Source organism: Mustela nivalis (genome assembly GCF_964662115.1).
Source record: "Mustela nivalis genome assembly, chromosome: 2".
In the NCBI taxonomy this organism is placed as follows: Eukaryota; Metazoa; Chordata; class Mammalia; order Carnivora; family Mustelidae; genus Mustela; species Mustela nivalis.
The window spans coordinates 200,900-222,205 of NC_139021.1; the positions used below are offsets into that span (position 1 = coordinate 200,900).

Below are 21,306 nucleotides of genomic sequence, written 5' to 3' on the forward strand. Positions count from 1 at the left end.
AGCTGCTCGGGGCACACGGGGTCCACACGCCCCAGCCTGGAAAGAGCTGGGCTGGGGCAAGTGGAGCAGAGCCACCACCCACCACCTGGTTTCTGTAGGCCCCGGAGGGGAGGATGGTCTTTAAATGGCTGCAAACAAGAGGATTCTGTGACACGTGAAATTGAAGTTTCAACGCCAGTACAAAATTTTTATCGAACACGATTGTGCCCATTGATGTGTGTCATGTCTGCCTGCTTTCAAGCAAAAGTGGCCGAGCAGATGGAATCCTCGTGACCTGGGAAGCTGGCACAGTCGGTCCCCGCCATCTCCTCCCATGGCAGCAGGGGAGTGGAGGGCAGGGCTGCCCTGCACTGCTGGGGGAAGGACGGCGAGCTCACGGCCACCATGTCCAGGACAGGGCTCCGCCCCAGCGCTCCTGATTGAAAGTGGTACAGACCAAGCCTTCTGGTGGGGGCTGGCAAGGGGGCAGAGCACTCAACCCCCTCTTCCATGTGTCTGGAACCGGGCGGGAGCAGAGGGCCGTCCCAGACCCTCCGGGGCCTGCGGAGTGCACCCACCCAACAGTGTGGAGACAGACTGCTGGCCACCCCAGAAAGGGAGTGCTGACTCGGGGGCTTGTCCACTGGGCAACTCCTGGAACCCCCAGCCTCCATCAGCCCGTTTCAGCGTGCCTCCTCCCCGGAAGCGCTGCCGAGGGGCTTTAGGTGGGCTCCAAGTGAGAGCTCTGTCCTCTGAGGGCCTCTCAGGAAGGGGCTGTGTGCGTTCTCCCCGATGCCAGCAACGGGGTGGCCTGGAAAGCGCCTCTCCTCTCTACTCATAATTTAAAACCACTGAGGCCCAGCTACGTGGCCCTTTGGTGGCAGCAGAGCTCAAGGCATCTTGAGCCTCGGGGCGTGTAAGCCTGGCTCAGACCCTAGGTCCCCACCCCTGCTTGCACCAGCCAGATTCCAGCCGCCCTGCACGGCAGAAGCCCTCAGTGGCTCTCAGCCCGAGCCATGTGTCCACATGAGCTAGCCCCCCAGGTGAGGCTCGCTGCCCCCCCAGCCGGCCGGCACGGTCCCTGTCCCAGCCAGCAGTCAAAGCACAGGACGCTGCCAGTGGGAAGCCCCGTCCGAGTCGGGAGGGAAGGCCGACCACGTCAGCTCCCCCACCAGCTGCTGGACGCCGGACAGGCCTCTGACCTCTGCTCCGTCGCCTGTGCAGTGAGGAAACGTCAACCTGCAGCGAGCGGCCACAGGGGCAGTGCTTGGACTGGAGCTCAGCACCGTCCGTTCCGCCCAGAAACGCCGCGTGCTCGCAGCTGCCTCGCCAGGGACTGGCCTGTGGAGACACGTCTACAGACGGTGCACCTCGGGCAGCTTGACGATATCAAGAGCTTTAAAATGTTCACATTCTGCGTCCTCTGTTCCCACTTCTAAACAGTTTCAGTGCGTGAAATGGTTTTACCACTAACGTCACTGTGATTTTAAGACTTTATTTGTTTATAACGAGAGAGAGATCACAAGTAGGCAGAGAGAGAGGAGGAAGCAGGCTCCCTGCTGAGCAGAGAGCCCGATGTGGGGCTCGATCCCAGGACCCTGAGACCATGACCTGAGCTGCAGAGGCTTAACCTACTGAGCCTCCCAGGCACCCCCGTCACTGTGATTTTTAACAGGGAAAAAAAAAACCCACAGAAAGCTGCTACCCTCCGTGTCCCTCCCTCACCTCCAAAATCTTAACGTCGAAACCCTGATGCCCAGTGTAACGTATGAGGAGCTGGGACCTTGGGGAGGCAACTCAGCGTGGGTTCAGAGCCCCCAGAGAACTCCCGACCCCTGGAACCTTGTACCGGGAGAGGCCTGCACCGGCCAGGCCAGCCTGGGGTGCTCGGTTTGCTGCGTCCGAGGCGACATCATGCGCCCGCCCAGGAGACGGCATGTTCCGCAGCCACGAGTCACAGCTGCCACACTCGGGACTTCAGTGACCAGAGCTACCACACGCAGATGCAGCGCCCATTGGTCTCCGTGGCTGTCTGTGGGCAAAAGGACTTTGAGATTCTTTAAGTTTGTTTTTACTTTTTTTTCCCAAATGTATCCTGAGGATGTACTCCCTGAACACATGTAACAGTCACGACAGACACCTTGCACGGAACGCCTCCATCACTGGGCAGGGGGGGACACGGCGCTCAGCATGTGCGAGGGCCAAGCCGCCGCTGGACAGCCCTGTCCACTCCCAGCCTCGGGGCAGCAGGGCCCCTCTGGCCGCTGATGCTGCAGGTGACAGTCCGCACCCCTCAGTGGAGCCTGGCTCAGGCCCCACCTGGGGGCTCTACCCGGGATCGGCCTCTGCAACCCTACCCCTCCGTGGGCAGCACCACCCGCCATGTCCTCCAGGCCCACCCTACCGTGACCTGCACTCGGTGGGAGAATTATTACCGGAGAGGCTGGTGGTGCCCTGCCCTGCCCTGCACGGGGTCGGCAGGGAGCTGGGCAGGGCTCGTGAGTTCTCAGGAAAGCTCCCGCACGCCGCTCAGGACGGTTTACCGGAGACTTGTGGGCAGGTGCCTGAGAGAGAGCCGACTGTGGAGGCAGGGACACTGCCGGGGGAACAGACCGAAGCAAATGTCTGCGAAAATCAGGACCCCAAGTCCCCTGAGCGGGGGCCGGTTATGCTGGAAGCTACAGCGTTGGCCACGGGCCCCGAACGCTCCCACCCCGGAGGCCGCCAGCGGAGACCCCGCTCCCTCCACCCTGCGCGCTCACTGCCAAGGGCTCCGACCCAGCGGCAGGACGTGTTCGGAATGAGAGGAGGAGAGAGCCCTCCTCTCCCACACGTGCTCATGGCCGGAGGAAAGGCCGTCTGCAGGCCGCTCACCGGGACCCGACTCTGCCGGGACTCTGACCTCACGCTTCCGGCCTCCAGAACTGTGAGGACCCAGAGTTCCACTGTTTAAGCCACTTACTCTAGGATGTCATGGTAGCCCGAGCTGCCTAAGACACCCACTCAGAAGGTCCCAGGAGTGGCCTCTGCGCCCCTTTCCCCAACTCCACCTCAACCCTGCAACAGTCTCTCCACCAGGCTCCCAGCCCGAGCCCCTGTGCTCTGCTCTGCTCTCAACTCAGCATCCGGTGAGGCCCTTGAAGAGCAACAGTGATGTCACCCCCCACTCTGCTCCAGTTGAGCCGAAGTCCTCAGAGAGGCCTTCGGGGCCTGCTCTCCCCACGCTCTGCTCACCCCCTCACCAGCCACAGCTGCCCAGGTCGTGCACTATGGGCTGCTCCCCCTGCCCAGAACTTCCCCTCCTCAGACCACTCTGCTCCCTTCAAATCTTTGCTCATAAACCATCTCCTCCCGGAGGCCTCACCCATGACCCAACTTAGGATGGCAGCCCAGCTCTTCCGGTCCTGGGTCCCTGCTCTATTTTTCTTTCTTTTTTAAAAAAGATTTTAGGGCATCTGGGAGGCTCAGTGGATCAAGGCTCTGCGTTCAGTTCAGGTCATGATCTCAGGGTCCTGGGATCGAGCCCCACATCAGGCTCCCTGCTCGGTGGGGAGCCTGCTTCCCCCTCTCTGCCCATTTGTGATCTCTGTCAAATAAATAAATAAATAAATAAAATCTTTAAAAAATATATTTTATTTATTTGAGAGAAAGGGAAACACAAGAGGTGGGTAGAGGCTCTGTGCAGGGAGCCGGACACAGGGCTCCACCCCAGGACCTGGGGATATGACCTAAGTCCAAGGCAGACCCTTAACTGACCAAGCCACCCAGGTGCCACTCCTTTCCCTTTGTAAGTATTTATTTATTTTGGAAAGAGAAAGGGAGCATGAGTGGGAGGAGGGGCAGAGGGAGGGTCTCCAGCAGACTCCCTACTGAGCAAGGAGTCTTGATCCCAGGACCCTGAGATCATGGCACGAGCGGAAATCAAGAGTCAGAGGCTTAATCGACCAAGCCACCCAGGGCCAACCCCCTGCTCTCTTTCCGCAGCACTGACCCTCCTCTGACAAGCTTTGCGTCATTTTGTATTATGCATTTTGTAATGTCTCCCCCTCGCCACTACAATGTTAGCTCCATGAGGTCAAGGATGTGAGGCAGGAAAATGAAATGTCCACACTAGAACACAGGGTTGACAAAAGCAAATAAGCAGAGAGCTCAGACATTACATGAGGCCAGGCCGAGTGACCACCGTGTCCACACAAAGGCCGTGGCCTGGACTCCCGAAGGCAAGCACACACGGCCACCCCGGAGCAGCAGGCGCCCTCACCCAGCAACAAGACCAACAGCTGGGGGAGGGGGCAGTGCCATCTGATGCCCACCCAGGAGGACACTAGTTATAATTGCTTTATTTCCAGGAAAAAAAAGGAAGATCCAGGATTCTCAACGGAACAGACACTGACATGAGAACGTCCAAACATCTCACTGAGGAACGGCTCCTGGAAGGGCAGGCTTTGTCTGGGGACACCCGTCAGAGCCGGCTCTCCCCAGTGACTGCAATAGGGTCGCAAGCTCGGTCAGGCCTGCAGTTTGAGCTCACACCTCTTCTCCAGGTCAGCCATCTCCTTGAGGACCAGCGCCACGCTGTACCGCAGCTCTTGGAACTTGGCCGTGGGGATCTCAAAGCGGTGTGCCGAGCCGTCTGAAAGCTTCAGCTGCATCAGGACACTCGGCTGTAGGGAACGTGCCAGGGCACTGGTGGAGATGGCCACATCCACCCTCCAGCACAAGCGGGAAACATGAGGCAGCCAGGCCCCCTGCTGCCTGGCCACAGAGTTGAGGAGAGGCCGTTGGCTCCCAAACACCACACTGGCCAAGTCTGTAACCAGGTCTTGGGGGATGCAGAGCTCCTGGAGCTGGTCCTGGAAAGCGTCGGGCTTCAGGCTGGCTGGGGGCAGCCGGATGGCCTGCTGGAGCAGAGTGTTTGTGCCGGCGAGGAGGACACCGAGCCGTTCTTCCGACAGGTCCGCACTAGCCTTGAGGCGCTGCACAGCCTCTCGGCAGTCCTCTCCTTGCAGACTGCTGACCACCAGCTTCAGCAACTTTCTGAATGTGCCCCTGTCCAGGTCTCCCAGGAGCCGGGGCATTGCGGCCACTTCTGGGGGGAGCTGGGCCCCCAGGAAACTCGCCCGGCCGCTGTGACTGTCGGCAGGGTAATGCAGGTATGGGGCTGCAGTCCCCACGGCAGACATGGCTGCTTCCTCCTCTTGATCAGGCCACCCAGAGGAAAGGTCCCAGCTGCAACTGCCAGGGCAGGGGAGAAGAGAAGTCCCGTAACTCCCATGTGCTCTGGGCCAGAAAAGGAGGCTACCATGGCCTCTGCCTTCAAGGTGCTGACAGCATGAATCTCCTACAACACCCAATGTCATGGGAGCTGCTCTGAGAGCAGGTGGCAGACGGGCCCCCTTTAATCCCAGGCAGAGAGGAGCCAGGAGCTGGCAGGGAAGGGAGACAGGGTGGGGAGGGAAAGAGAACCAGAAACCAGAAGAGGAGAAGTAAGTTCTCCAAATACCTAGTGGAGAAAAGAGTGAAGGAGAAGAAAAGCCCAGGGAACCCAGGGATGTAACAGCCCCTGGTGCGGTCACCAACCACACCAAGATCACTCCACTTGGAATCGTGACAATGGCTTTGCAGGAGCCAATAAGGAAACGGAGGCTCAAACCCAACCGCGCAAGGACCAGAACCCAGGCCTGCCTATCAGAAGCCCCGCGGACGGCACAGCGCAGGACAGAGCAGACACAGGCGGGCAGCAGGACGGCGACAACAGAGGCACCTGCGGTGCCTGGAGGGGAGGTCTGTGTCAGTACCGGAAAGGACAGTACAATGTCCTGGCGCGCGTCGGGTGACCGAGCCACGCGCCCGCTTATACAGGAGAGGCGGGCTCGCCCGCTCCGAGCGCCGGACAGAGCTCGGCAGACACGGATCCTGTCCGCACGGCGCCCACCAGGCCCAGGGTGCTCACCATACAGCGAAGCGCGGGGGACCGGGGGGCACAGGGAGACCCCGACTGGCTTCACCGCACCGCATCCTCCGGGAAGGCCGGGGCGCCCTCGCCCTGCGTCAACGACCACGCAAGGCCCAAACTCGGGTTCTCCGCAGCTGCCCGGCCCCTACCAGGAACGGCCTTCCACTGCCCCGGCCGCCCCGCTGCTCAGGCCCTGCTCCCGGCTGCCCCGCGCGGACGCTCTCCTGGCCAGCGGCCAGAGCAAGGAGCTGACAGAGACCGGCCGGGCTGGAGCTGCGCCCCGGGTTGGCCCGAGGGACCCCGGCCACCTGCCGCACGGCCGCCCACCACCCGCGGACCGCGCCCCAGGCTGCCCCGGGTCGGCTTCCGGAACTTCCCGGATAGAGCGGCCGAGGAGCCAAGGAGCGATCTGCGGCCTCCGCCCCGAAAGGGCGACCCCAACCCCGCCCCCCAAAGCCCGAAACTCCCCCGCACCTGCCCAGCCCAGACTGCAGCGGAGCCGCCAAGCGAAGCCCACCGGCGCGGCCAGACCGGAACCCGGCAGGTTCCCGGAAGCTACCCTGAGTCACTTCCGGGCCGCTCTAGGACGCCGGGAGGACCGGGCCCTCTGTGATCCGGCCACGTGAGTCAGGCCCCCGGCGCCGGCTGTGAGGGGGTGGAGCAGCCGTGGTCCGCGGGGTGCACGTGCCGCCGTCGCCCGCGGGGACTTCAAGGGCCGCTCAGGGAGCGGCGGGCGCTGGGCTCCGCTGGTGTCCGGGGCGGGAGCGGGGGCGGATCCTGACCCACCGGGGCGGACCCGGGAGAGGAGGGCCAGCGCCCAGACCCCGGGGCCGGGCCGCCCGCACCCCGCCCGGCTGCGCACCTGCGGGCGCCTGAGCTCCCGGCGGCCCATGCGGAGGCCGGGCCGTGCGGGCTCCGCGGTCGCGAGTCGGCGCGGGGAGGGCGGACCCCCCGTCGGCACGGGAGCACGCCCCGGGGAGCACGTGGCCGGCGGGCGCAGGCGGGCCGGGGCCGCTGCCCAGCGTCGGAAGCGCGACAAGCAAGAGGACGCGGCGTGGACCGACCGCGGTCGTGCGCGGAGACCCTGGTCCCAGCGGGACGGGCTCGGCGGTGGGGCCTTCGGGCGGGCGCTGGGCCGTGAGGCTGGGGCCCCGACAGCGGGGTTCGCGCCTTCAGGAAGCGGACGGGGGACCGGGAGAAGCCGGCTGGCGACAGCCCGGGCCGGGGCTTCGGCCGAGCCGCCGAGCGGGCGCCGTCCGCTCGGGCTTCCCGTCTCCAGCACCCGGAGAAGAGTAAGGGATGGCGCGGGGGCGGCCGCAGGGGCCCTTCCAAGCCCTGGGCGGGAGCGGGGAGCAGAGGGTCTTGCGTCGCCTTAAGACGCTGCTCAGATCGACCCTCGAGTCAGCCCGCCGGTCCCGGTCCCGCGACACGGGTTCCTCGGCGTGAAAGGGCCGGGAAGGGACCCTCGGTTGGGATGGCGCCACGAGGCTAGCAGGGGGCGCGCTGACCCTCTCGGAGTCCCGCCCGCCGGAAGTAGAGGCCTCTCCCTCTCCTCCCACGGCCCCCCGCAGCCCAGCCAATGAGAAGCCGCTATACTTCCAGCCCCCAGTTTGGTCCAATGGGTTCTCCGTTTACAACAGCCCCGCCTCGCTGGGCCCACCCGCCAGTCCGCGCTGCGGTGGACGACCCGAGCTGCCGCGCTCTGTGCTCGCGGGGAAAACGGGTTTTGCCGGAAAAATGAGGAGCGGCCGCTGGCGAGAGTGCGGGCCGGGTCACCCCGCGGCGGGCTCAGTGGTCCGCGGTCGGCTTCCCGGCTGCCGCGGGGCCGGGCGGCCGAGACCCCCGGGTCGGCGGTGCTGGCGGGTCCGCGGCCTGCGGCTGCCGGGCCGGAGCCGAGGCTTTCGTGCTGCGGGAAGTGCGCGGTCTTCGTCTCCGGCCGCGGCCGTCGTGGTCTCGTCGAGTCCCGGGCCGGTGCTTGCGGCCTCCGCGCCGGTGGGGTCGGGATGCCCCGCTGAGCGGGTTCGCTTCCCCGACGGCGCGCGACAGCCTCGGGGTCTCTGCGGAGGCGTCACAGTCGTTCCCTGGTTTTACGGGGCGGGTGGGTCGGTGTCGCCGCCACAGCCACGCGCTGACGTGCGGCCGACACTGAAGCGGCGCCTGTGTCGGATGCGTTTGGGGCGCGGGCCGTCCCGCCCCCGTCCTCTGAGTCTGCGGGCGCGTGCGGGGCGGGTTTCGGTGGACGAGTCGGCGCCGGCGGCGCTGCTCCGCGAGGCTCTGCGTGATGCACCGTCCCGCGCCTGCCGCCCGGCGACCCTAGTGCCTCCGTCGCTGCAGGTCTGGCCCTTGTAGACCCACAGGGAAGGGGGACGACAGGAAACTTGGCCTTCTGTGTCCGGTTCATCTCCGCTTCGGCCGCTGTCGCCAAGGGCGGGTTTCCTGGTTTGAAGCTCCGCCCGCGCACGCGCAAGAACAGGTACGCGCGCCACGTGCGGCCTGTGCTCGTGACGTAGCGTGGACACGTGGGTTCCGCGCTCTTTGCCCGCCCACGCGCCACGTGCGGCCTGTGCACGTGACGTAGCGTGGACACGTGGGTTCCGCGCTCTTTGCCCGCCCACGCGCCACGTGCGGCCTGTGCACGTGACATAGCGTGGACACGTGGGTTCCGCGCTCTTTGCCCGCTTGGTTGACGGTTTCCCTGTCTTGGCTCCTGTGAACGGCGCTGCGGTGCACGTGGCGCTGCTGAGATCTTGGAGATCCTGTTTTCCGTTCCGTGGGGTGAATCCCCTAGAGTGGGCCTGCGGGTCGGGGGTCCTCGTACTGTGGCCCCGCGGCGGTGGCGGTTGACCGCACCAGCAGCGCGCAGGGTTCCGTTTCTCCGCACCCTCGCCCACACTCGTTCGGGTTTGGTTTGGTTTGGTTTAGATTTTGTGTATTTGGCAGCGATCACAGCAGGCAGAGAGAGGGGAAGCCGGTCCCCGTGGAGCAGGGAGCCGGACGCCGGGCCATGACCTGAGCCGAAGGCAGAGGCTTAACCCGCGGAGCCCCCCAGGCGCCCTGTGCAGAAGCTTTAGTTTGTTGTACTCCCACTGCCTTGTTTTTGCTTCTCCTGCTTACGCTCGGTGTCACATGCAAAACTCATCAATGTCTTGTTTTCTTTTAGGAGTTTTACGGTTTTAGGGCGTATGTTTAAATATTTAATCCATTTGAGTTGATTATTGCATATGGTGTAAGATGAGGGTCAATTTCATTCTTTGGCATGTGGACATCCAGTTTCCCGACGTGAAATAACAAGAAACACATATATATGTCTCTGCCCCAAGTTCACACTAATATTTAGTCTTTGACTTCAGTTCAGCACCAAGCTTCTAAATGCCTTGTAATTTCCAAACTGATAGGAGTGTCTGAGTGATGGTGTCCAAAGTGATAGGCGTTTAAGGAGTGACCTTTAAAATGCTTGCAATTCCCTTGGTGATAGGAGTGTCTTTTTCTAAAGATTTATTTATTTATGAGAGAGCGAGAGAGAGCGAGCTTGTGTGCAGGTCAGGGGAGGTACAGAGGGAGAGAGTCCTCAAGCAGACTCCTGCTGAGTGTGGAGCCCAGCCTGGGGCTCCATCTCATGACCCTGAGATCATGACCTGAGCCCAAAGCAAGAGCTGGACATTGAACTAACTGGGCCACCAGGCACCGTGTGGAGTCTTTTATTTTAATGTGGTGACTCTCAGTGTGCTCTCGAGTGGTCTGAGTAGAAGCTTGGAATGCTCAGTCCTACTCCCTTGTCCTCCAGAGAGGGAAGAGGGAATGGGAAATAAGTTAACTATCGGTCATGCCCATGCAATGAAGCCTCCATAAAAATCCCCAAAATGTGGGGTTCAGTGAACTCCAGGGTTGGTGAACACTTGGAGACGCGGGGAGAGTCACACCTTCGAGGGCATAGAGGACCCCATCCTGTGCTTCCCATCCGTCTAGCTGTTCCCGATGAGACTCTTTTTAATAAACCGGTAACTTAGTAAGCCAAGTGTTCTCCTCAGCTCTGTCAGCCACTCTAGCAAATGGTCAAACCTGAGACGGTCGTGGAGCCTTTGACTTAACAGCCAGTTTACTCAGAAGCACAGGTGACAGCCTGATCTTGGCAGTTGGGCTCTGAAGTGGAACTGAGTCCTTCCCTTGGGGAGCTGCCTCGACTTTCCCAGTCTGCCCGCTGTGTTTACGCACACTGCAAGGCTGCTCTCCTTGCCCTTTTCCGACACACCGTTCTTACGTGACTTCCCAATTACTGCCCCTGACTTAGGGCTTTCAGACTGAAGACAAAAGGGAATCAAGAATTTCACGAGTCAACATTTCATTAGCAACTTCCTGAACCCATGAGCTCTTCCTTTTTCCCCAAATAGGCAACAGTTACCTTGCTTGGCAACCATGGTGGCCAAGAGAATGTTACTAACACACTTGCAATTACAGGGGCCTCATTTATAAGGGCTCCATGGTTGAGCTCTGAATCTTATTAACATGTTTGTGCTGAGGCCACACCTCCCAGGGCTGGTCCCCACCAGCTACCAAGCATGGCAGGGACACTAAGGCAGATCCATTTTTGGAATACACAGGATCCCAAGGTGGCAGACTTGGTCTCAGTACGTTTGCTTAGATGGCACAAGCCTGGGATGATTCCACCCAAAGTTCTCCTCTGTTTGGGTCAGACTTGAATTGTGGCCAGATAGTTCTCCCCATCTTCCCTGACTCCCTACTTTCTCTTATGCCAGTTCTTTCCCTAATAAAACTTTTGCTTATATAGTCCTGTCGTGGTATCTGCTTCTCGAAGTACCCAGACTAACACAGATGACCCGTGCATGGGTGGTCGAGACCAAATCTGGGGCCGTTTGCCCACTGTCTGGTTGGTGAGGATGACGCTGTCCTGGTTAATAGGTGGCCTCTGGCATGAAATGGTGACTCCACTGCGAAGATGTCACCTGACCCAGTGGGAGGAAATGCCACCAGAAGTGCAATGACACGGGCATTTGGAAAACATGGGGGAGAATGACAGAGTCCTGAGATTTTGGAGCATGGCTGTGCCCTCTGCAGAAGAGAATTATTTGCCATTTGAGAAATAGGTCTTGGCATATTCCTGGACCCTGGTAGGGGGAAAAAACGCTGATTATGGGAGATCAAGTGGCTATGTGTCCTTATACTCCTCCCATTACAAGATGAGGTCTATATGGCCTGCAAAGGCATAGTGTTAGGGAGGTCCAGCGGCGATCCATTATAAAGTGGAAATGGTACATCCAGGATGATGCCCAAATATGGCCAGGGGACACAGGTAAGTTGAGTGAGCAGTTAGCCCAGCCTCCCATGTGCCTCACCCCCCCAGCTCACAGCCATGACCATATGGGGGTTTCTGCATGACCATGACCAGCTAAAGGAGGGCACTGACTTGCTTTCTAAGTGGATCAGCTCATTCTAAGTGGATCAGCTCAGTACCTGGGTACATGTCAAAAACGGGCAGCAGCGGGACGTCTGGGTGGCTCAGTTGGTTGGACGACTGCCTTCAGCTCAGGTCAGGATCCTGGAGTCCCGGGATCGAGTCCCACCTCGGGCTCCCGGCTCCATGGGGAGTCTGCTTCTCCCTCCGACCTTCTCCTAGCTCTTGCTCTCTCTCACTGTCTCTCTCTCAAATAAATAAACAAAATATTAAAAAAAAAAAAAAGGGGGTCAGCAGCAGCTGCATTATAGCCACACACAAGCGTGGCCTTGAAAGCCAAGGGGAGGGAAGACCCCCGAGGGCCGGAGCTGCCAGCTGGGCCCCTGCTCATCCAGCCTGTGTTGAGACACAAGTGGCTTGTACTGAGAATATACAGATTCCTGGGCAGTGCCAGGGTCTTGGCTGCCTGGTTGGGGCCCAGAAGTAAGAGGGAGCTTGGGAACAAAAAAGTCTGGAGTAGAGGACATGGGAGTGGGCATGGAATGTGCAGATCTTTGTATTAGAGCTGAACCAGAAAGCATCCACCACAGAAGAGGCACCAAACAACCTAGGTGTCAAAAGAACTTGGGACATAAGCCAGCCTTCATACTCAGCCACTCAGAGCCAACAAAGTGGGTTCCTGAAAGTGCCTGTGGTAACAGAAATAGCTCTCCACGGGCTGCAGCATGACCCTGCCCCTGGGACGGGGCCTGTCTAGCAGCTGCCCCTTCTGACTGTCCAATGTGTGGGAACAAAGCTGACTACACCAGGAAGGCTGTTTCTACCCTGGAAAGGCCAGCAGTTTGTTCTCACAGAGATGGAGACCGGCTCTAGGCATGACTTCGCCTGACCTGCCCACCCTCAGCCAGTACACCTGGGGCTTGCAGACTGCTTCACCCACAGGCTTGGAATCTCACCTGGTGTGAGGTCCACATAGGGGACCCACTTTACAGTGACAGAAGTGTGAGACCCAGGGGTTGTGTCCTGTAGCATATTACCCAGAGGCAGCTGGCCTCACAGAATACTGGACTGGCCTTCTGAGAGGCCAGCTGAGGCACAAGATTGAAGAAAACCCCATCCTTTGGGACATGTGCATTAAATCGTACTTTGTGCTTACAACATAAAGATCACATGGGTCTGGGGATCTAAGGGCTGAAGCAGTAGTGGACCTACTCACTATAATTCCCCACTATCCACTGGGGGTTTGTACTTCAGAGGCCCATGGTTCTGGACTTTGCAGAATTGGCTGTCCTGGTCTCCAAGAGGATGCAGCAAGGGTCCCAGGATCAATCTGCCAGGATTGATTGGCAGGAGTCACTGGATCATGACTCAGTCACCCGGAGGCTGGCCTACAGTTATATGAGGGAGGCAGGGAAGAGTGCGTCCAGACCCATATTGTCTGTCTTGGCCTCTTCTGGTTCTCCCATGTGCCACAGTATCCGTAAACAAACACAATGGCAGTTCAGCTAAGGAGGGTACAAGTGTAGGGGGCTCAGACACTTCTGAATGAAGGTTTGCATCACAACACAGGGGGAGACAAGATCCACCATGTTGAGAATGGAGGATGGGGATACTTGACAGTGGATAATGGAGAAGAGAGTGAGAACTTTGCCCTGAGATCAACTTCATTGCTGGGAGTCTGTTCATCCCACTGACCTCCTGAGTTTCATCTCAGGAAGAAAGACCACAGGAGAGCATGGGTATCTGAACTATAGTTACACTACAGAGCACAAGGGGTGGGCTGTGGTGGTCATGAGAATGCACCTTACAGACCTCCCACTATAGGAGATGGAATTCAGGTCCTAGAACTCATTGCTTAGTTTGCCAAGTCAGTGCTAAGGCTAACCCTCCGCAGGCTACTCCTGCCAACAGCTGAGTACAGCAGGAATAACAGGCACTGTCTGGGGGTGGCTGGGACTCCTTTGACAGCTGGCTTTAGTTCAAGGACTCCCTGAAAGCTTTGTTGACCCTTTCTTAGACTTCTTGGCAGTCTGGAATGCTTCCACCCAACCTTCTCTCTTCACTCTGGGTCAAATCTGCATTGTCCCGATTCCCTCAGTGTTTTCTCTTACACAGACATTTCTCCTAGGACTATCCCTGCATGTTTATTCTCATCTTGGCATCTGCTTCCTGGAGCCCCTTGACTAACACAGAAATCTGTTTTCCTATCATCCTTTACCCCAACCACTTGGATGGAAGCCGTTTCATTCTTCGCAACTGACTTCCTCAGTTAGTGCCCTACATGCACCTGACGCTGACAGGACTCTTGACAACACTCAGGGCCCCTTTTCTCTTGGGCTTCCCTGGAATCCTAACCCCACTTTTCCCTGAGCTAACATTTATCATATTGCCTAGAGTGTCCTTCTGATGGCCTGCCAGTTACTTCTGTGGGGCATAGGGCTGCCACTTCCATCCTTCCTGGCTTGCTATTGGGAGCCGCCAACCAGTGTTTGGATCCTATGTTAGAATGTTCACATTGTGGGGGGCCTGGGTGGCTCAGTTACTTAAGTGTCTGACTTTTGTTGTTGGCTCAGGCCTTGATCTCGGGGTCCTGGGATGAAGCCTGGCATCAGGCTCCCTGCTTAGTGCAGTCTGCTTGAGATTCTCTCTCCCTCCCCCTGCCCTTCCTGCTGTGCTCTCTCCCTGTCTTGCTCTCTCTCACTCACTCTAAAATAAATAAATAAAATTTTTAATAAAAATTTTAAAGAATGTTCATGTATTAATTTCCATGTTATGTCTCTGGGATGTTCCAGACCAGCTTAACTTAAATCTCCACTAATTATCAGTAAGATAAAGTTTATACAACAGGTTTACATTACTATGAATGCTCTAAGTGTAAATACAAGCTTTTCCTGAGATCTTTCCAATACTCTGAGGATTTTGCAGCAAGACAAAGACTGATGTGGAATGACTGAGAGCTTCAACTGAAGTCTTATCTGCATTTCCAAAATTAATCCTAATCCCATAAGCATGCAATATCGGATGGTGACATTGGCTTGATTTCTCTCTAGTATGAATTTAACTGTAAGAAAACATGTGGTTACCTTGGGGCACCTTGACTCGGGTGGTGATTCTAGGTCCTGGGATGGAGCCCCACATCATGCTCCTTGCTCAACAGGGAGCCTGCTTCTCCACTGCCTGCCCCTCCTGCCCGGCTTGTGCATGCTGTCTGTCTCTTTCTCTCTATCATTCACTTTCTCTGTGTCAAATAAATAAGTAAAATCTTAAAAAAGGAAAGAAAAGAAAAGAAAAGAAAAGAAAACCTGTGGCTCCCAACTATAGGCTTTCCCATGTCTGTTGTGTATATGCAGCTCCTTTCCAGAATAAATTTGACATTTAATAAAGTTTGAAAAGAGTGATATTCAGATGTAATACATCAACAGAGATTTTTCCATCGGGGTGGATTTTCTGAGGTAGAGTAAGATATGAACTCTGGTTAAAGGTTTTCCACACTGTGTCTCCAGGATGAACCCTCTGATGGTGAGTAAGCAAAGAACTCTGACAGAAATGTTCTCTACATTCATTACATTTGCATATTTCTCTCTAGGGTGAACTCTCTGGTGTGGTGTAAGTTGGGAGCTCTGGCTGAAGGTTTCCCACACACCACCACACATAGGGTCTGCCCTGTTTTTGTTGCTGAATCTGCTATGAGTTTTGAATGAAGGCTTTCCCACACACACTGCATTTACTGGGCTTCTCTCCCGTGTTAAGTAACATGTTGAATAAGATGAGAGCCCCAACTAAAGGATTTCCCACATCCATTACTGTGTAGGGTTTCACTCCAGGGAGAAGTCTATAATGTAGAGCAAGACGTAAATTTAGAGTGAAGACTTCCCCACACATGAATAAGGAAGGCCTCTCTCCTGCATGAGTTCTCTGATGTCTACTAAGGAGCGGTCTCTGATTGAAAGCATTTCCATATTTATTGCATTCATGGAGTTTCTCTCCAGTATTAATTCTTTAATATAGAATAAGTCATTATTTCTGACTGAAGTCTTTTCCTCATTTTGTTTTACAACCATTCTCCCATGCTGAAAATGACCACAGGGTTTTCTATATTCTTCACACTTAAATGGCTTCTTTCCAGTGTGAGTTCTCTGGTGTTAAGTTGTGAGTTAAGACTGACTGCTTTTCCATATTTATTACACCCCTAAATTTTCCCTTTGCTATGAATAAGTTGATTCATGATTAGTTGCATAAGCTATAAGCCATAAAGTCTTTCAAATATTTATTATATTTATATGGTTTTTCTCCAGTGTGAATTTTCTTTTTTTTTTTTTTCTTTAGGTTTTTTGGTTTTTTTGTTTTGTTTTTTTTTTTTTTTTTTTTTTGGTCCTCTAAGATTTAAAGTTTGACTAAAATCTTTCCCACAGGGGCACCTGCGTGGCTCAGTTGTTAAGCGTCTGCCTTCAGCTTAGATCATGATCTCAGGCTCCTGGGATTGAGCCCCAGATGAGTACTTCTGCTCAACAGGAAGCCTGCTTCTCCCTCTCTCACTCCCCCTGCTTGTATTCCCTCTCTCGCTGTGTTTCTCTCTGTCAAATGAGTAAATAAATATATTTTTAAAAAAATTTTCCCACATTCAGGGCACCTGTGGGACTTTTTTTTCTAGTATGAATTTGCTCATGAAGAATAAGATCTGAATTGTATTGAAGCTTTGGCCACACTCATCCCATCTATGGGCTTTGTCCTCTCTGGGATGTTTCTCACTGACGTTTTCTCCTAATTCATAAAATTCCTGGTCACATTGAGTGTTTCATCCTGTGATATGATCATTTCACTAAAGCTTTTATTCCAAGTTAGGGATTTACTCAAAGCAGTCCCTTTGGTATTTTTTTGACAGTTGTCTGATACATCTTCATCTTCCCTAAGTCTTGGCAGGAAATCCAGAGGGAGTATTTCTAATACACCATGGGTGGCTATGTATAAAATATTTACAAATAAGTGTTCATTCTCGATCCCCATTACAGAATATGGAAGAAAGAAGAGGAACAAAGATGCAAACATGACCATCACTGTGCAGGCTCTGAGGAGTCATGTTTAGGCAGCTGCTGATTCCTATCTCCAGAGCACATGCTGGTTGGAAGTGGTGGTGATTAGATTTGCCGGTGATTTCTTGGATATGACAACAGAGGCCACAGGCAACAAATTGAAAAATAGACAAACTGGACTTTATGAAAAAAAAATTTTTAATTATGCATCAAAAAAATTATCAATAGTGGTGCTTGGCTGGCTCAGTCGGTAAAGCATGTGACTCTAGATCTCAAGATCGTGAGTTTAAGCCCCATGTTGGGTGTGGAGCATACTTAAAATAATTTTTTTAAATTAAAAAACACCACTATCAACAGAGTAAAAAGGCAACACAGAAAATGGGAAATATATTTGTAAATCATAGATCTGATAAGGGATTGATATCCAGATCATATGGTTAATTCCTAAAACTCAACAACCACAAAACACATGACAACCTGAGTAAAATATGGGCAAAAGACTTGAATTACTACATTCCTACAAAGAAATTACTACAAGGGTTTTACTACAAAGAAATTTACAAATGGTCAATAAGCACATGAAAAGATGAGCAACGTCACTAACCACTAGGGGATTGCAAATCAAAACCACACTGAGATACATGCCCACACCCATGAGGATGGCTATAGAATAAGGAGGGGAAGGAAGGAAAGAAGGAAAGACAAGAACAAATGTTGACAAGAATGTGAGGAATTGGAAAACTTGTGCACTGTTGGTACAAGTGTAAATGGGGCAATTATTCAAAAATTTTAAAAATTAAAAAAATTAAACATGTGATCCAGTTATTCTGAGACAGACCAGGGGCTGGACTTGGGTCCCCTCAACCCTGAGCACAAAATCCAGTGTCCCTTGGCTGCCTCCATAAGAAGAGAGAGGAGGGAAAAAAGCTGAAACTATGCCTCTTGAGTAGCCCTTACTGCAGGAATGCAGAGGGAAGACACACACCGAAAGGAGGGTGCTTATTACAAAGACTAGCAAAGAATACTTTGTAACTCAACCCTCACCTTTGCTAGTGCCTTAGATCTGCAGTTAAGTATATTACCTGTTTACCTTGGTAATCCCCCCGGAAGTGTTCGCCATCATCTCTTGGTTGGTTGGAGTTTTTCTTACAGTCACTTACTTAGAAAGGCTGTTATGAGTTGTATGTCCCAAATTTGTGTGCATTCAGAATTGATTTTATGAAGCTGTCAGTTTTCAAAGGTAGAAGCTTAGATCACTGATTTAAGATATTTCTTCTTACAGGCATTTAAAGTTATACATTTTCTTTAAGCATAGCTTAGATACATCCAAAAGATTTTTAATATGTTGTATTTTCCTAATCTTTTAGTTCAAAATATTATCTAATGTTTCTTGTGATTTCTGCTTTGACCTCCTGATTGTTTGGATACATATTTAATTTCCAAACCGCTAATGTTTTCCTAGTTATTATTGTTATTAATTTATAATTTCTTTTGTGGTCAGAAACATAATCTGTGTGGTTTCATTATTTTTACATGTATTTGCTCATTTTAGGACCCAAAATTTGGTCTATCCTGGTAAATGTACCATGTAAACTTTAAAAGAATGAGTATTCTGCTTTTATGAGGCTATGTAAATATCAATTAAGTGAAGGTGTTGATAGCATTGTTCATAGCTTCTATGTCCTAGCAAGATTTTGTCTAGTTTTTCTTTCATTTGAGAGAGAGATGTTGAAATACCCAAATATGGTTGTAAGATTATCTCTTTCTCCCCCTTTTTTTTCTATTTGGCTAATATATTTTGAAGCTGTGTTATTTGGCTCATTCACGTTAATGATTACCATTATCAAGTGTCCCTCTTTATCCTCTGATAATACACTTCGTTCTGAAATATATTCTATCTGATACTAACATAGCAACTCCAGCCTCCTTACACTTACTGTAATTTAACCTTGCTGTGTCTATAATTTAAGTGACTCTCTTGTAGACAGCATGAAGATGGGTCCTTTATAAATTTATTTTTTAATTTTTTTAGTCCATCTTGACAATCCTTGTCTTAATTGAGGTGCTTTGCCTATTAATGTTTAATGTAATTATTGATACATTCCATAAAGATGTTTGTGAATAATATCTTATTTCTTATTTTACAAATATCTCTGTTTTGTGTTCCCCTGTGCCTCTTTCTTGCCTTTATTTGGGTTATTTGAATATTTTTAGAATTCCATTTTAATTTGTCTATTTGCTGTTTATCTTTTTCATTTTTATTTTTATTCTTTACGATTTTATTTCTTATGAGATTTTATTTCTATATGAGAGAGAGAGAGAATGCATGACATGGGGGAGGGTCAGAGGGAGAAGCAAACGCCCAACCAAGTGAGGCCCTGATGTGGGGCTTGATCCTGGGACTAGAGGATCATGACGGGAGCCAAAGACAGACATTTAACTGACTGAGCCACCCAGATTTTTGCATTTTTTAAATAGTGATTTTTTTTCCTAGGGATTACAATTTACATACTTAAGTTTCACAGTCTACTAATGGTTCATCATGTACTATTTCATAAAATCCAGAAATCTTGCATCCCGTCCTTGTTATGGGTGTGCTATGGATTACATCTATATATGTATTTAAACTCAACAAGAAAATGTTGTGCTTAAAGTTATATCATTTACAAAAAATTAAAAGAAAAAGGTCCCCCAAAGCAGTTTTGTTCATTTACCCCAATATCTCCATGTCCAGTGCTCTTCATTCCTCTCCGACAGTCTGAGTATCTCCTGGGTGTTAGTTCCCTTCATTCAGAAGAACTTTCTTTGGCATTTCTTGTGGTGCACATTCGCTGCAACAGTTCTTTTTTATTTTTTATGCAAATACATTTATTTTTCTTTCATTCCTGGGTGATATTTTCTTTGGACATAGAAATCTGTATTTACAGTGTTTATCATGCAGTTTTTCTTTTCTTTTCCTTCTTTCTTTATTTCAGAGAGGAAGGAGAGAATCCTAAGAAGGATCCACCCCCAGTACAGTGAGTCTGACATGGGGTCTTGATCCAATAACCCTGAGATCATGACCTGAGTGAAAACCTAGAGTCAGATGCTTAAGCAGCTGAGCCACCCAGGCATCCCGCATGCAGCGCTTTAAAGACGTTTCCCTCTCTCTTGGCCTCTGTGGTTTTCAATAAGGACTGTTATTAATTACAACAGTGTTTCTGTGTATGTAATAAGTTATTCTCTTGCTTTCAAGATTTGCTCTTTAGGCTTGTTTTTCAATAGTTTGACGATGACATGCCTCAGTATGGGCCTTTGTGTTTATTTTGCTTGTTGTTGTTTAGCATCTGGATTCTGCAAATTTTCGTCTTTAATCAAATTCAGGAAATGTTGGACATTATTTCTTCTGAATTTCTTTATGTTCTGTACTCTTTTTTGTTTCCTTCTGGGATTCTAGCTATATAAATACATATTATTATATATCCAATTTCATTTAACAGGTACCCAAGGTTCTGTTTATTATTTTTTATTTTTATTTTTATATATTTTTAAGATTTATTTATTTATTTGACAGACAGAGATCACAAGTAGGCAGAGAGGCAGGCAGAGAGAGAGGAGGAAGCAGGCTCCCTGCTGAGCAGAGAGCCCCATAGGGGGCTGGATCCCAGGACCCTGAAATCATGACCTGAGCTGAAGGCAGAGGCTTCAACCCACTGAGCCACCCAGGCGCCCCTGTCTATCATTTTTTAAATCTTTTTTATTTAGGCACGTGAGTGGCTCAGTCGGCTAAGCATCTGCCTTCCAATCAGGTCATGATCCCAGGGTCCTACCCACATCAGGCTCCCTGCTCAGTGGGGAGTCGGCTTCTCCCTCTCTGTCTGCTCCTCTCTGTCACCCCCATTCATGTTCTCTCTTGAAATAAATAAAATCTTAAAAAAATTTTTTTTATCTGTTTAAGAATCTTTATTGAGATAATTTCTGTGAATCTGGATCTAAGTTCACTTAACTCTTTTTCGCCACGTCTATTCACCTCTTAAGTTCATCAATTAATTTTTTAGTTTAGAAATTGTATTTTTGAGGGGCACCTAGGTGGCTCAGTGGGTTAAAGCCTCTGCCTTCAGCTCAGGTTATGATCCCAGGGTCCTGGGATCGAGCCCCACATTGAGCAACCTGCTCAGCAGGAAGCCTACTTCTTCTCTCTCTCTCTCTCTCTCTCTCTCTCTCGCTCTGCCTGCCTCTCTGCCTACTCGTGATCTCTGTCAAATAAATAAAGATCTTTAAAAAAAAATAAAAAAATTGTATTTTTGAGTTCTAAAATGTCCACTAAAATTGCTTATAATTCTCTACTGAGAATTCCCAGTTCCTGCAGATTTTCATAATTTATTTTACTTCACTGAAGTTAATTACAATTGCTCTAAAACTCTTATCTATTAATTCCAACAGCTGGTTCATGTCAGGATCTAACTTGGTTGATTTTCTTTTCTCATGCAAATGTGTTGTATTTTCTTGGCTCTTCGTGTGTCGGCTAATTTTGGAGATTATGGACTGTTATTTTTCTCTGATGAGCATTGATTTCTTTGTGTTAACAGTTAATTTTCATGGCTGAGCTTGAACTGAAAACTTTCTTATGCAGCATCTCTGGTATCTTCCTGTTTTTTGTTGTTAGCTGGGCTCTTTGAGTCTGTTTTCTGCATATGTGGTTCAAGGGTCAGTCAGAGATGTGGGTGTAGAGTTTGGGGTTCCCCTTTCTGACACCTTCCCTTCCAGGAACTGTTCATTATCTTTTAGAGTTTGCAGTGCCTGACCTCTCACCTCTGGCTCCCCGGCCTGAAACACTGTGTGTTTTTCCACATATGCCCCTACTTCCACACAGTAAAATCGCACTCAGCTTTAGGCTCGAAGGTGCGGGAGGGGAACTTACCCTCTTTTCCCTATCAGCCGTCCTCTGAGTG

At 51.9% G+C, this 21,306-nt stretch overlaps 2 protein-coding genes across 2 annotated transcripts in view; both read right to left on the bottom strand.

The window, feature by feature from the left end:
* The window catches only part of GPT (glutamic--pyruvic transaminase), a gene marked incomplete at its 3' end in the record, with an annotated part of 159,925 nt that overhangs the window by 13,774 nt on the left and 124,845 nt on the right, over positions 1–21,306 (bottom strand). The window lies entirely within an intron of this gene.
* COMMD5 (COMM domain containing 5) lies at positions 4,300–6,746 on the bottom strand. The gene is made up of 2 exons (XM_082720383.1): positions 6,410–6,746; positions 4,300–5,214 (listed from the first exon to the last, which is right to left on the bottom strand). The coding sequence occupies exon 2, from the start codon at positions 5,160–5,162 to the stop codon at positions 4,488–4,490; it is 675 nt and encodes a 224-aa protein (XP_082576509.1). The 5' UTR covers positions 5,163–5,214; positions 6,410–6,746; the 3' UTR covers positions 4,300–4,487.

Excerpts from the sequence above, each read along its gene's own strand:
- COMMD5 (XM_082720383.1), bottom strand. The coding sequence starts at position 5,162 with ATGTCTGCCGTGGGGACTGCAGCCCCATACCTGCATTACCCTGCCGAC.